Raw genomic sequence first — 15,474 nt, forward strand, 5'->3', positions numbered from 1 at the left:
AAGTATCTAAGATAAATGAAGCCAAAGTGTTGAAAAGCATATCGGAGTTTGTGAGAAATAAGATAGAAACAGACTAATTTTTTGAGACCTGAAAGCATGAAACAGTGTGATATGTTTAGGAACCGGCAAGAAGTCCCATGGGGTTGGAGAACCGCCGGTAGGCATGGCTAGAAAGATTGGTGAAGAGATATGCTATGCTAAGGAATTGGGACTTCATCTTGTGGAGCATCTTTCCCAGTTATTACCATGGAAACCTTTAAAATGACAAAGTAAAGAAGAAATACCAGTAATAATAATACAACATATGTTTAAATTTTTGATTCGCTAGCTTTCTTAACGTCTAAGAAGTATAAAAACTTTGACTCACTTTATTTAAAACCCCCAAATACCAGAGATGAATAAGCCATCTTTTATTTTCATCTTACATCTGGTTATCACGAGACATGCAAAACTCTCCATTTTAATGAGAACAGTGTTTTTGTGTCTTTTTATCACATATCCGCTTAATATTAGGTGTGATGTTGCTAAGTCGGATCCGCATGTGAGGTGCAGCATCAAGTCTTTTCCTGTATTTCGTTTTTGTTGCAGCATAATATGAAAACCCCGTTTCACACAGGTGCATTGTAGCAAAAGGAAGAAGTACACGAACCGCACGCCTTGCAATGCTTGGGTATTCTTGTATTAGGCTACTCCAAAAGTCATTCAGTGAAAGTTCACTGAAATTCTGTTTCACTTGAGAATCAGACGTTAAATCAATCAGGCTCTCATAGTCCCGTGCTACTAATGAGGCTGGTTTAACAGTTACTGTAAATGGATTTCTAACCCAAGTATTACTGTCATTTGTTACAGGAAAATATTTTAACAGAGTAGACCGCAAACCCCTCAGGTGCTGCACAATGGCACTGCAAATATCTTTATCAACGGTAGAATTAATTTCAGTCAAAAAGTCACTGAGTGTAGGAAAACAATCAAAGTTTTCTTCTTCTACAGATGAGGCCCAAAATTCTAATTTTCTTAACAGTGATGACATTTTATCAAATACTGTAAAAACTGTTACATTTTTTCCTTGCATTGACAAATTCACCTCATTTAATTTAGTAAAAATATCTGCAAGATATGCAAGTCTAAGCAGCCAGGACGAATTTGTTAAGCAATCAGACAGTCGAAAAGCAGAATCCATGAAAACCAACAGTTCACGACGAAGTTCAAAGAGTCTTACAAGAACTTTACCTCGAGAGAGCCACCTCACCTCCGTGTTTAGAAGAAGTGCTGTGTGCTGAGCACCCATTTCTTCACATAAAATTTTTAGCAGTCTGGATTGATGTGGTCGAGCTTTAATATAATTAATGATTTGTACTGCCTGGTCTAACACATTTTTTAGAGATGTAGGCATTATTTTAACTGCTAGTGCATGTCTATATAATAGGCAGTGACTACTGGTGCTTTCGGGAGCCACATATTTTATCAAGGTGACAGCCTCAGCAATTTTCCCGTCCATTGCCCTAGAAGCATCACTACAAACATCAACACATTTTTCCCATTCAATTTCATGTTTCTGCATAAAATGGTTGATGCAGTTGAATATTTCTTCACCAGTAGCATTACTTTGTAAAGATTCACATAACAGTAGGTCTTCCTCAATAGACTTATTAAACCTATAACGAACAAACACAAGCAGCACAGCAAGTCCTGAAACATCGGCTGATTCATCCAGTTGCAGTGAAAACCCATCACAAATTTTCAGTCTACAAACAAGCTCTTCTTCAATGTCAGCAGCTAGATCCTTAATTCGACGTGCAACAGTACTGTTGGACAGTTGTACTGCATCTATTTTTTTACTATATTGTTCATCAAACATCCGCATCACTACATCTTTTGCACAAGGTTTGATAAGCAATTCTCCAATAGTATGAGCCTCTCCACTCAGGGCTATGTGGTAACTTACATTGTATGATGCCTCTGTAGCACTTTCATTATCTGTATTCACAATTTTAGGTGTTGGGGGTTTATTATTTTCAGGTGAATCAAGATGCTGCTTGAAAAAGCTAATGTCTTTGTCTTTATATGCAGCATGTTTAGTTTCCAAATGTCTTCGAAGCTTACTAGGGGCTAAAGAGCTATTGGATAAGATCTTCTTACATAATACACACTGGGCATGAGGTGCATCTCTATTTCCAAAGTAAGTAAATCCAAAAGACAAGTAACTTTCATCATACTTTCTTCTTTTTGGTTTCTTACTAAATGTTATTTTGTTGGAACTGGACATAAATTTGACCCTGGAAAGCTCACTGCCTGATTTTTTAGAAACTGAAGGCTGCAACTGTTCATCTTCACTTTGTAATATTCCAACTTTTTGATCATTTGATTCAGACACAATTTGATAACAGAAAGATTCCACTTCTTGTTTAAGACTTCCTTGTTTCAGCAACAGATCCATGGGCAATGAGTTTGTGGTACAAAACATGGTTAATTTAGAATAAACATTGAGTATCACGAATGTGTTGAAATTATAAGACAGGATACAAAGAAGATGAGCAATCATCAAAGAGATGATATACAGCAATACATCACTTAATTTGTAAATGCTGCCTATGCATCAATGCGCAGATGGAACATCATAGGTTCGTGTATCAGGTGATCTCTCATGCGACTTCCTGGTGCTCTCAGGTATGGCACACCTTTTCTTAAAGGTAGATTATCACATAAAAATAAAAGCTATAGAAATGAGTTTAGAAGTCTTAGTTTTATAATACTTAAATAAACATTAAAATCAACTATAAAGAAAAACTACTGTTAGCATCAAGCTTTTTAAAAAACATTTATTAATTTAGAGAATATGCTATAAAACATAATTTGGGAATCATTGAGCTAAGAAATAATCAAGAGTTGATTAGCATATTTTAAAGAAAGGGATCTTCTTTTAAGAAAGAGGATTATGTTCCACAGTGGAGGCTGGCAGACATTTTTGGTAAAGGGCCACATAATATTTTTGGCTTTGTGGGTCAGAGTCTCTGTTGCAACTACTGAATTCTTTAGTTCTAACATGACAGCAGCCATAGACAATATGTAAAAGAACAGGCACAGGTGTGTTTCAATAAAACTTTATGAACAAAAACAGACAGCGTGGGCCATAATTTATTAGCCCTGTCTCATGGTATATATTATCTTGAAATCTCTTTTAGCATTCTGTTCTGATGCCTACTGCCATTAGATGTATGAACTGTTGATACTATTATATATCTTAAGTCTCCCCCTAGGGCTAGCAACGATTCTGATGACATGTATTAAAAACACATACACAAAGTTTTGCAAGACACAGAATCCTACTATATCCTAAATACTGTGTGTTAACAATGAAGCCCTAAATTGTAGCCCACAGGTAATATTTATCTGGAATTAAAATTATATAAATTTTATATTATCCAAATTAACTCATTCAAAATAGTGTATATTTTTACTGATCACTCCGCCTTCTTATGCTATAGGTGAAGATTTAACTAGGACCTAAAGAAAACAAACTCATTTTAATAGGTTTATTCCTCATATAATAAAAGCATAATTAAAAGGATAATGCAATCTAAAAATTGCTAAAGTATACTATTAGTTCTATAAGTGAAGGCAAACAAATTGTGTCTATCCAAATACAGTTACTTTAAAAAAAAATGTTTTTTTGGTAGAAGTGAGGGTCTTACTATGTTGCTCAGGCTGGTCTTGGGCTCCTGGCCTTAAGCAATCCTCTCACCTTGACCTCCCAAAGTGCTGGGATTATAGGTGTGAGCCACTGCACCCGACCATAAATTCACCAATTTTTAATTTAAACTTTATAACCTGGCTATAGAGTAAGCTTTGGTGTTAGATCCTGAATCAAAATGGTTCTCCTATTAAGCTGGAGGTAAGATACCTGAAATGAGGAGTAATCCCTTCTGTAATCACTCTCTCCACCTTGTCAGCTTGAACTGCAGACTCTTCAAAAGAATAAAATTAAGGGGTGGGGTGTGGAGGATGGGAAGTAACCAAAAGCCTAGAATGAGAAAAATTAAAATTAGACACTGCAACAAGCAGAACTAACTATAAACCTGTAAGATAAGCATTCTTTTTGGATCTAGGCAGTGCAGATGATTCTTCACTGCAATGCAGATCTTGGAATGAAACAGAAGATGCCTAGCACAGTAAAAAATGCCAACATTTTCATCCTATTTAATACTCTGGCAATTTCACTGCTTTGAAATGCTCTTGCACTGACTTCACAGAAATGTTTTAAAACCACTTTCTAAAACTTAATTTTTAAAAGTACAGCCTCATCTGAATGTCTCTAAAAAACGAGGCATTCAATGGGAGTGTTCCATGAAAGATGCCTTTTGCCACCATTCTTTTAATCCCCTCAGGTATTTACCGTCTGATTGTTGTTTACTATGTGCCATCAGTTGTGCCAAATTCCTCAATATAGGTGAACTCTTCCATGAAGAGTATAGGGACTATTAACAATCCCACTGTAGAGGCAGATACAGAGAAGTAAAGTCACCCACTCAGTAAACACACTGTGAAAAACCAAGGGGACGGCCCCCAAAACTTTGACTGCATAGCCCACGTGCCAAGCCATTACTTGTGTGTCCCTGAATACACTTTAACTCTCCAACCACTAAAAAAAAAATCTGCTTTACCAGGAGGGGGGCCATGCAGAGAAACGGGTTATCAATGGGTTACAACTGCCAGCCAAGCCAAGGAAGGGTCTTAACTGGCAACAGCGGAAAGCCGGGAGCACAAGAACACTTTCTCCTGCCACTCGGATTTTGCAACAGGGAATTTCGTGAAGCATCAGGATCCATCCCTCTCTCTCACTGCCAGGTGGGGGACACAGAAGAGGAGGAAGCTTTGTTTCCAGAAGGGAGGTCCCCGTCCCCACCTCTTCAGAGGTGCTTCCCCCACAAAGACTCGACTCTCTTGAGAGTAAAGTTTTCATTCCACGCTCCCCCAAAGAAAGGGACACCCCTCCTCTTTCGTCTCTTCCTTCGGTCAGACTGACAGGTAACACGGTCCTTTCACCCCGACCCTCGGGCAGTTCCGGCCGTGAACAATGACCTCCGGGGAAGGAGGGCAGGGTGGCTGCAGCCCAGCCCTAAGGGCTGTGCGGGAGGTGGGCACGGACGCCCGCCCCGACGCCTAAACGCTCTCACGAAAGGTCACCTGGAAGCCCGGGCCGGCCGGGCCCTCGGCTCCTCCCTATCAGGTGCGCCCTGCCCGCGGGCCGCCACGTCTGGGACTCCCTGCCTGTCGCCGCCCACCCTCGCCTCGGGACTCCTCTCGCGTCCCCGGGCGCTCGCCTCGGCTAACGACACAGGAAAGCGTCTCAGCGCCCGACACCGTCTCTCTACTTCATCTCCATCAGCGACGGAGAGAACGGTCCTTGCCGCGGCTGGGCTGCACAGCAGCGCCGCGGTCCCCCGCTGGGCCTTGCCACCGCCATTTTAGACAGCTCCAGGCAGCGGCCATTTCAGAGCGCGCCATTCAGCCGCGGTGGCGGCTCCACTCCTCACCTTCACCGAGGCCTGAACGGGGTCAAGAGCCAGTCGTCGCGGACTGGGGGGGGAGAAGAGGGAGGGGGGTGAGAAACAAAACAGAGGAGAGAAGGATTCGGGGACGGGGTGATGCTCTCAGCTCAGGGACATCGCCTATGCCACCTCCATAGAGATCCGATTCGCTGCTGGCGCGGTCGCTGGTCTGAAGATAAATTTAGCACGCTGGACCACCCGAACCCTACGGGCTCCGCGAGCGACTCGGCCGCCGTCCAATTAGCGCCAGAGCTGCTCCCCGCCGCCAATCCGCGCCGAGCAGTGGGGCGGGACCAAGGGAAAGGACCAAGCTCGGTTGAGGCGAGGCGCGGTGCGGCCGCGGCGGCGGCGCCGGGGTTGGTGCTCGCGGGGAGGCTGGGCGCGAGGCGATTGTTCCCAAACTTCCCTGAAGCCGTCGGCCCGGGCTCTGGTTGAGATCGCAGATTCCTGGGTGCTGCCAGATACAGTGGGATGTCCCAAAGGGTTGGAGGGGAACCCAGGAATGGGCGTTTTCATCAGCTGTGGCGCTCTGCCCAGGCGGGGATGGTGCGTGTGGGCTCGCCGGGACCCGGGCGCGCAGAGCCTCGGCCTCCGCCTCTTTGTTCCCAGAGGCCGCAACCCGGGCCCAGGTGACGCAGCCGTCGCCCCGTTTCCTCGGTTTCCCACTGGGATCGGGGAGAAAACTCGCCGTTTCCCTGCCCCGCCCCCAACGGTGGCGGGTCGGGGGCCCTGGCCGGCCTGGCGACGCCAAGGGCTGAACCTGGCCCTCGAGTCCCGCCTCGATCCCGCCGGGGCTCCCAGGGGACCCGGGTGGGTGCTTTGCCCCTCACCGTGTCCCTCCCGGGGACGCCCGGCCACCTGCGCCCTGGGCCAGCTCGCCGTGGGGCGCGCGGCTTGCGGGCTGCAGCGATCGGGGCCTTGAAGTCGGGGGTCTGCGCCCTTCCCCGTCGTCAACAGCGGCACAGCGGCGGGCCGGGGGCCTACATTTTGTGTGACGTCCTCCGTGGAGACCTGGAGTCCTTTTTTCCACATTCAACCTTGAAATACGCTTCTTAAGGGGGGGGTGTCCTGTTGATTGCAGTATCTTAGCCTTTCGAGGCTGCGTAGAAATGACTGAATGAAAATGGGGTCATGTTCTCAGGCAAATTCCCCACTTGGGGTCAAAAACAAGGCAGCTTTTGTTTCTCTTAAATACATTTTTTTTTTTTTTTAATTTGAGTCACGGTCTCATTCTGTCGCCCCGGCTGGAGTGCAGTGGCACGATCACGGCTTACCACAATCTCGAACTCTTGGGCTCAAGTGATCCTCTGGCCTCAACCTCCCGAGTAACTAGTACTACAGGGCAGGGCACCACGCCCGCTAATTTTATTATTATTATTATTATTTGTAGAGACAGGGCCTCACTATGTTGCTCAGGCTGATCTAGAACTAATAGGCTCAAGCAATCCTCCCTCTTGGACCTCCCAGAGTTCTGGGATTATGGTGTGAGCCACTGCTCCTGGCCCTTAAATATACTTTTATGTGTAATCAAATCTCTTAGGTGTTAGAAGAGCCTAACCCTTAGTAACACCGTTTTCAGAACTGCATAGACAATTTCCTGTGGCTGACGTTACGCCCAATCGTCTTATGTATGGATGGATTTATGTATTTGAGTCAGAGTCTATGTTGACCTGGCTGGAATGCAGTGGCATGATCATGGGTCACTGCAGCCTCAAACTTCTGGGCTTACGTGATCCTCCCACCTCAGCCTCCTGAGTAGCTGGTGCTACAGGTGTGCACCTCCAGGTCCAGCTAACCAGCTAATTCTTTTGGTTTTTTTGTAGGGATGAGGTCTCACTATGTTTCCCAGGCTGGTCTTGAACTGCTGGGCTCAAGCAAACTTCCTGTCTCTGCCTCCCTAGGCCCAAATGTTTTAAAATCATTTACCTCTTCATCTTGCCGTAATATAGCCTCGTTATTAGTTTTAAATTATTTCTATTAAATTGATTTCATTCTAACTTTCACCGCAGAGGTAGAAATTATTGTTTTTGGAAGGGGTGTAGTTTTACTTGACGGGCATATATTTTATAATTGCAGGAGTTGTCTAGCTTCAGAATAATATTGGGTTAATAACTCATTTTCATATGTTTTATGTTTCAGAAATCCTTTTACACAGTGCTCTTAATCAGATATTCACATGTCTGCTTCACATCTTCATGAATTGGGAAAACCCAATTAGATATTCAACAAACAGGCAGAATAGTGTCCAAGTTCAACTACAGTAAAGTCTAGGACTTAGTTCCTAAAATCTGGAAAGTCTGATAATTCGGGCTCATAAACATAAAAACTTTTTCTGTAATTGCTTTGTCAAATTAGATAAGAAAAAATATAGACAATGTAGATCTCAGACCAATAATAATAATAGCTAGCATGTATTGACTATTGAGGACAGGAGCTGTTCTTTACACTTTATTTACACTGAGCTAACTCATTTACTGTTCACAGCAACATCATCAGATGATTATCTCTATTTTACAGATAAGGCAATCGAACACAGAGGTAAATAACTTGCCCAAGTTCCAAAAACTAATTATTAGCTGAGAGTGTGTTATGTGCAATGCTAGTTGTGGGAACTACGGGCTGGGTTTATGTGCAAACTTAATGTTTTTTAGGTAGAAAATGATTGTGAATAACATTACAGTAATATGTTAGGTAAGCAGGTAGCGTCTCACCATTAAAAAGTACTCAGTTTGTTAACCTGAGGCTCAAGTAAAATCAACACTGAAAGTAGTGATACCTCAAACTGGCAGCCTCGGTTGCTGTAAGAGATCTGAGATGGCAAATATGTTCACCTTGGTGTCGTGAATTAATTTGTGTTGCAATTAGGTTTTCCAGAAGTAGATGATGAGACCGAAAGCTCTGGAACCAGTATTGTAGGTCAAAGTGTCCCACCCCCTGCCTTTGTACCCTCCCCTTCCTTCCTCTGTTAGATGGCCTGGAAGGGCATGACTGCAGTTGAGGCTGACCCTGAAAAAGCAGACAGCCAGAAGCCATCTACTGATCTCACTCCCTGCCCTCAAGCAGAGCAGAGTCCTCGAAGGAGTGTCTGAGTGGCACATCTCCATGTCTGCCACAATTTGGAACCTTTAATATGAAGATGGCAAATTAATACAGTTGGATTATTTCTGTGAAAATTATCATTATTGGGGTTATGTGCTTTGTCAGTCTTCAAGAAGTGTGAAACATGTAAGGGAATTTCATGACCACGTGTGATTGGCTTATTGGTAATGTGCTAGAGTTACACAAAAACTTATCAAGATTTTACTAGCAGCCGGGTTTGGTGGCTCAGCCTGTAATCCCGTGCTTTGGGAGGCTGAGGTGAGTGAGTTGCCTGAGCCCGCGGGTTCGAGACCCGCCTGGGCAACTTGGCAAGACCTCATCTCTACAATAAATAAAAAAATCAGCCGGGTGTGGTAGCGCGTGCCTGTAGTTCCGGCTACTTGGAAGGCTGGGTGTAAGGCTTGCCAGAGCCCAGCAGGTCGAGGCTGCAGTGGCGGGGAGCGGCCACTGCACTCCGATCTGGGCTACAGAGTGAGACTCCAACTCAAAAAAAAAAAAAAAAGATTTTACTAGTTAGATATGTTACATATGTAATTGTTTAAAATGTCTAAGAAAAGTTGACTAGTTGAGTATGCAAATGATGTTAAATATTTACGGAGTAATTAGTCTTAAGCTTGTGAATTAATTACACAATAGAAGAACATAAGTTAAAATGATTGTAGGTTACAAGATTTATAAATAGAAAAGGTTACAAGATTTATAAATAGATAAATAATATTTATAAATTGAGCTTTAAGGCTTATGACATACAGTTTTACAATTTTGCCATATTTTGCCTATAAATAAATTAGTCATGTCAATTATTAGTTTTTATTGCAACTTTTATTCACTCTCAGGGTTTTCACTATTCCCTCTGTGTTCATTGACTTCCAGGATTCATAACATGAGCTCTGACTTCTTGCTTAAATTCAGTTCTAAATTTCTAAGTCTGTAGACATTCTATTTGAATATATACCAACAGCTTAGATTCAGCATGTTCAAAACTTAACTAATTCTCTCCCAATACTTGTACTCTTACAACAACCTCATTTTTATTAAAACTAGCAAACTTGGAATCAGCAGTCACTCTTGACTCACCTTCATATTCTAGACATCAAATTGTCATTTTCTTCTAATGTTTATCTTATTTACCTTCTTCCCTCCATCATTCTTCCATGTTCTCTAGACCAGGCTCAAGAAAGTACCTTCTGAATTATGATCAGGCTTGCTAACTTCCAGTCCATTTCCACTTAGTTTTGCATGCCAGTCTTCCATATTTCGAATCAGGAATGACTCACCAATTCTTCTATGCCATGGCATAGAATCATAAAACTTTAGAGCTGAAGTGAATCTTTAGAAAATAATGCAATGCAATCCCCCTCTTCCTCAGTTTTATAGATGGGAAGAATGAATCCCAGAGCTATCACATGACTTTATCTGATATCACAATTATAATTGGTGTAGGCCGAAATAAATCTCAAGGTGCATAGACATGTCTTAGAATTCCTTTTTATCTCCCATTATATCAGAAAGTAAATTGTTCATTTGATAAAACATTGTAAATATTTATTGATATGTAAATTAAGCCATCCTGACACCTCATTAATAAATCCTTTTGCTAATGATATAAATCCAATTTAAATAATCATAGGCAAAAATTAATTTCCCAGCACACATTTAAAAGCCCCTTGGGAGCTGAATGCAGTGGCATGTGCTCCCAGCTACTTGGGAGGTGGATGCAGAAGGATCCTTTGAGCCCAGGAGTTCAAGTTCAGCCTGGGCATGGATGGGTTCAAGGGCTCAAATGTCTATCTCTTGATAGTCCCTACCTGCATGGCTTCTGGCATCCCAAAACTTATGGGGAAAGCGTGTTCCCCAACTGCATTGGGCACAAGATTCCCAGAAGGGACTTTCATTCATTTGGGTTAAGTCTGTGAACAAAACACACTGTCCAGGGAAGGAATACTTTGGACAATTTGGGACACATACCTCCTTCAGATTTGAGGACATGAGCTACTCTGATTCACAACCAGAATCTCATGGAATAGGCAAGAGGACAGTACCTAAAAGGAAGAAATTCTGTGCAGATGAAAAAGTGGGAACTAGTCACTAAATTTACTTTTCTTGCTGCTCATATCTGATCGGCCACCAAGAAGTCTTTTGTTCTATCTCTTAGACCAACTTTTCTCTCCAATTTCACTGTTATCAATCTACTCTTACTGACAACTTCTAATTAATCTTCTGACTACCAGCCAATCTTTGTCAAGTTTCTCCTGCACACAGATGAGCACTTTATCTAAAATACAGACATAGTCATATTCTGAGTTATCCCCATTGCTGGGGTGATCAACTCCTTAAGCTAACATTCAAGAGTCTCATTAAACTGGTTTTGCTTTTGACATTTTTTTCAGTGTTACAGCAGTGGAGGTCCTAGGTGGGAAGTGAGACACGTAAGAGTAGGAAAATCTGTTGCTCCACTCTCTAGTGGAGCTAGCTAGTGGTCACGTGATGTGTAGGCTACTTATTCTGGCTTAAAGGCCCAAATTTGAAATATTCATTTTGTTTTGTTTTTATGCTTTATTTGCTTACTTTTTTGAGACAGGGTCTTTCTCTTTTACCCAGGCTGGAGTACAGTGGCACCATCATAGTTCACTGCAGCCTTGAACTCTGGGGCTCAAGTGATCCTCCTGCCTTGGTTACCCAAATTATTGAAATTATAGGCATGAACCACTATACCTAGTTGTTTTGTTTTTAATTTTAATTTTTATCCCAGCAATGCAAGTATAGAGTTTAAAAATTCAGATAATACTGAAAAGATTATATACAATAACAACAACAAAATTCCTTGGCCCCTTGTTTGGATGTAACCCCGTGTAACATTTTATGCCATTTCTTTTGGTGTTTACCTCCGTATTTCTTTTCTTTTTTTTTTACTTTATTAAAATACTGTTTATTTCACATGTATATTTTTTTTCTCCCCACCATTTCCATGTCTGACCACCACTACTACTATGCCCTATCATAACATTCCATACATAATTAAAACCAAGCAAAGGGTGGAGTTCCATCTTTAAAAACTAAACAGGCATTTTGGACAGCACATTCTTGGCAATGGAACCTGGACAGCATTTATCAAACACGGTAGGGAAAGTTTCTCACTCTGCATTATAAAAAGGACAGCCAGATACTAACTGTTACAGAAATGAAATAAGACGGAAAACTTTTAACAAACTGTTTAAACGATTTTCTTAAAGAGATTTCCTCCACTGCCAGAGATCTTGAGTAGCCTCCTGGTCAGTCCTCCGAAAGCAATTCTTCACATAAGTGATGAACTTGGCTTCCACCTTGGGAAGAGAACCACCTTTTTCTATACTTGCTTGCATTTTTGCCTTAATGTCTTCTACAGAGCTAGGTCCTTTTGGTGTTTTAGGAGTTTTTTTCCTGTTTTTTGATGGATTCTTAACCTTTTGATCTTGGTGTTGATGATTTTGAGTCTTTTCCATTCTGGTTTGATTTTTGTGCATTTTTGGCTGGAGTATCTCGTACAGATTTCTTCACTGGAACTTTTTCTTCAGTTTCCTCATCATCAGAATCATCATCATCATCATCATCATCTTCATCATCTTCATCTTCATCAGCAGCAAGCTTTACTTTTTTCTGAGGAACCTTGCTACCACCTCCAGGAGCAGATCTCTTTCCAGATATACTTAAGAGTTTTACATCCTCATCCTCTTCATCTTCTGACTGCATCTTCTGACTCTGCATCTTCTTCCACAGCTACTAAGTGCTGTCCATTAATATGCACAGGCCCTGAACCACACTTCAACCGTAAGACCATGGGTGGTGTTATTTCAAAGCCCCCAAGGGAAACCGTGGGCTGCACAGACATTTTCAAAGTTGCCAGTGTTACTTTTATTGGGCTACCTTCATAATTCATTGCCTCTGCTTCAACAATGTGCAATTCATCCTTTGCACTAGCCCCTAAACTGACCGTTCTTAAAGATAACTGGTGTTCATTTTCATCATTATCCACCTTAAAGTGATCATCTTTGTCGGCCTTTAGTTCACAACCGAAAAGATAGTTCTGGGGCCTCAGGGGGCTCATGTCCATGTCCATCGAATCTTCCATGGGGTGGTGGCACACACTTAGGTGGGAGAGAAGGGGGACGGAGGCAAACGACTACTCTGTATTTCTTAATAATATTTGTATAATGCTATCTGCTTACACGTGAAAGACCCATCATCCTTCTGACTCCAAATCTACTTGACCTGAAATCTATAAAGTCTTGAGTTCACTGGCTCAGTCCTTCAGTGTCCCAATGCTGAATCCTGAGAGAAGAATCTGATTGTCCCGTGTTATGTTTTCTCATCAGGTCATGAACCACTGGTTCATTGGGTGGGCTGCTCTTAAACTGTGTCGCTGAACTGTCATAAGTGCTAGAGCAAAATAGGTGTGCTAGGCTGGCCAGTAATTTGATGACTGGTTGTAGCTGACATCACAGATTGATGCATTTAACTCAAATACAACTCCTTACTAGCTTACTGCTTGAGGCTAGAAACTTAGAGATCATATTTCCTGAAAGATCTTACCTCTTAGATTCATAAAACCTAGTTTCTCTAAAACAGATGTACCTTAGGGAAATTTGAAAGTTAAAAATTGAGCATTCTGAAGTAGAGGCTGTATTTCTGTCATTTGTGTTATTTCCACTGCAAATGCTGGATTTTCGGAGACAGTCTTAGCAGAGGTCTCAGCCTTGAGTCCCTAAATTTCACTGGTGAAGTGAGAGGGAGCAGGGCATCCGGTTTGCTGATTTAGATCATGGCAGAGTTTGCAGCTATAGAGACACACCAAGTGTCCATAATATAGAAAAATGTGTGGTTGAAGCATGGTGCCCATGTTGGGCCAGTTCTGTAATGGTGTTCAGCCTCAACTCTGTTTCACTAGCACTTCCAGTGATGTTATAAAGCCCGGATTCCTCCTAATAAATACCTTTCACTTAGCTAAAGTGAAATCTGTTATTTACAATAGAATTCTAACGGATACACCTTCCAAAAGTGTTCTTTAAACATTAACACATTTTGTGAGGACAGTGAAAAACTAATTTTCCATCAATTAAAATTATAGATAAGTCCCTAAGCAGTGTCAACGTTTGAAAACAAATTGGCAGTATATTTCACATTTTTCTAGTATCTATTCTCTTTTGCAATTTTTTTGAACAAGACATATACTTTGGTTACCTATGAAAAGGCTTAAATTTTGTATTCTAAAATCGATCCCTGGTTCCTAGTCAACAGCACCATCTGTGAATTATATGGTTTCAGATTTAGTCTACCTCATGAATTTCATCAAATTGTTCCCACATAAATGCAAGACATAACCACATATGACACAGTTAGCTGGACTTGGGGAGGACTTTGCGGCATGGTTCTTGCAGGTCCTGGAGGAAGACTGGTTTTAAATCCTACCTCTACCGTCTGCTATGTTACACTCTTGGGCATCTCAATTTCCTCACCTGAGAAATAGTTTTAAATGCAATAACTTACAATGGCTTCTAGGTTTAAATGAAATAATACATGTAAAGCACTTGGTATAGGCCTGGTGTGTAATAGACATCCAATAAATATTAGCTTTATGAAAGTTGTCAGAATCAAAATGTCACAAGTGTTAAAACACACACACACACACACATACACACACACACTCAAAAATAGACCCGGGGAAGGCCATTAAGAGAGGGTTTTTATGCACAAATGTCTGCTAACAAAAAAACTATCACAAAAGACTCTGTAAAAAGCCACAACCCTGCTCAAAGATCATCACAATCTTACACAAAAAACACTTCTGCAAGGACATCTGCCCAGCAACTGTCTGCCCAGCTTTGGACAGGTGTCACCCTTATCATTATTATTATTATTATTATTTTTTTTTTTTGAGTTTGAGTCTCACTCTGTCGCCCAGACTGGAGTGCAGTGGCCGCTCCCAGCCACCGCAGCCTCAACCTGTTGTGCTCCAGCAATCCTTCCGCCTCAGCCTTCCAAGTAGCCCACCCTTATTATTGATCTTTTTAGCCAAGGATACTTATCTCAGAACAATTATGTAGTTCTCCTCATTCTTTCCTTTAAAAACCGTTGTTTTCCTTTGCCTCCCTGAATGTACATATAGTGGACCATAGCACATGAATTCCCTCTGCAATGCTCTGTTCCCAAATAAACATTCCCAAACAGGGGAGCCTCTCCCTGCTATTTAGGTTGAGAGACTAATGCTATTGTTTTAGTTTCCACTTTCCCTGAAGTGTAACTTAAGCAAGGGAAAAAAATTTGTGTGTCTCTACTTGCGTAGGAATTTGCTTATGGAAATGTAAATTGGTTCTATAGTTACTAATTATACCAGTGATATCTTACTGCTCCTTATAGATAAATGATTTGGGCAACTGCCCGACTGCTCACCTTTTAATCCAGAGCCGGCTGTGGTTAAGGAAGAGCAGAGTCACGTGCACAGCAGAAGCTGAAGGAAACAGTTTGCTCAGAAAAAAACTATGGGCTGGGCACCATGGCTTATGCTGTAATCCCAGCACTTTGGGAGAATGAGGCTGAAGGATTGCTTGAATCCAGGCGTTCAACCAGCCTGGGCAACATAGTGAGATTTTGTCTCTACAAAAAATAAAATTAGCTCAGTGTGGTAGTGCATGCCTGAAGTTCCAGCTACTTGGGAGGTTGAGGCAGGAGGATCGCTTGGATCCAAGAGGTTGAGGCTGTGGTGAGCTGTGATCAAGCCATTGCACTCTAGCCTGAGTGACAGAGTGAGACCTCCAACTCAAAAAACAAAAACAAAAACAAAAACCCCCCA

At 42.0% G+C, this 15,474-nt stretch overlaps 1 protein-coding gene and 1 pseudogene across 4 annotated transcripts; both read right to left on the bottom strand.

Moving 5' to 3' along the window:
* Positions 1-303: 303 nt before the first annotated feature.
* ZBED5 (zinc finger BED-type containing 5) lies at positions 304-5,740 on the bottom strand. 3 transcript variants are annotated; one of them, XM_008069293.1, is made up of 3 exons: positions 5,535-5,740; positions 3,902-4,021; positions 304-2,683 (listed from the first exon to the last, which is right to left on the bottom strand). In XM_008069293.1, exon 3 carries the CDS (start codon positions 2,540-2,542, stop codon positions 461-463), a length of 2,082 nt encoding a protein of 693 aa, XP_008067484.1. In that variant the 5' UTR covers positions 2,543-2,683; positions 3,902-4,021; positions 5,535-5,740; the 3' UTR covers positions 304-460. The 3 variants fall into 3 exon arrangements, with proteins under 3 accessions (XP_008067484.1, XP_008067485.1, XP_021573868.1); XM_008069294.1 differs by having other exon boundaries at positions 304-2,715; XM_021718193.1 differs by lacking the exon at positions 5,535-5,740 and having other exon boundaries at positions 308-2,715; positions 3,902-4,487.
* Positions 5,741-11,875: 6,135 nt separating this feature from the next.
* LOC103271796 lies at positions 11,876-12,802 on the bottom strand (annotated as a pseudogene). The gene has a single exon (XR_505074.2). The product of XR_505074.2 is annotated as a nucleophosmin pseudogene (transcript).
* Positions 12,803-15,474: the final 2,672 nt, after the last annotated feature.

The sequence above is a fragment of the Carlito syrichta genome, unplaced genomic scaffold (assembly GCF_000164805.1).
Source record: "Carlito syrichta isolate Samal-C Ts95f unplaced genomic scaffold, Tarsius_syrichta-2.0.1 Scaffold311906, whole genome shotgun sequence".
NCBI lineage: Eukaryota > Metazoa > Chordata > Mammalia > Primates > Tarsiidae > Carlito > Carlito syrichta.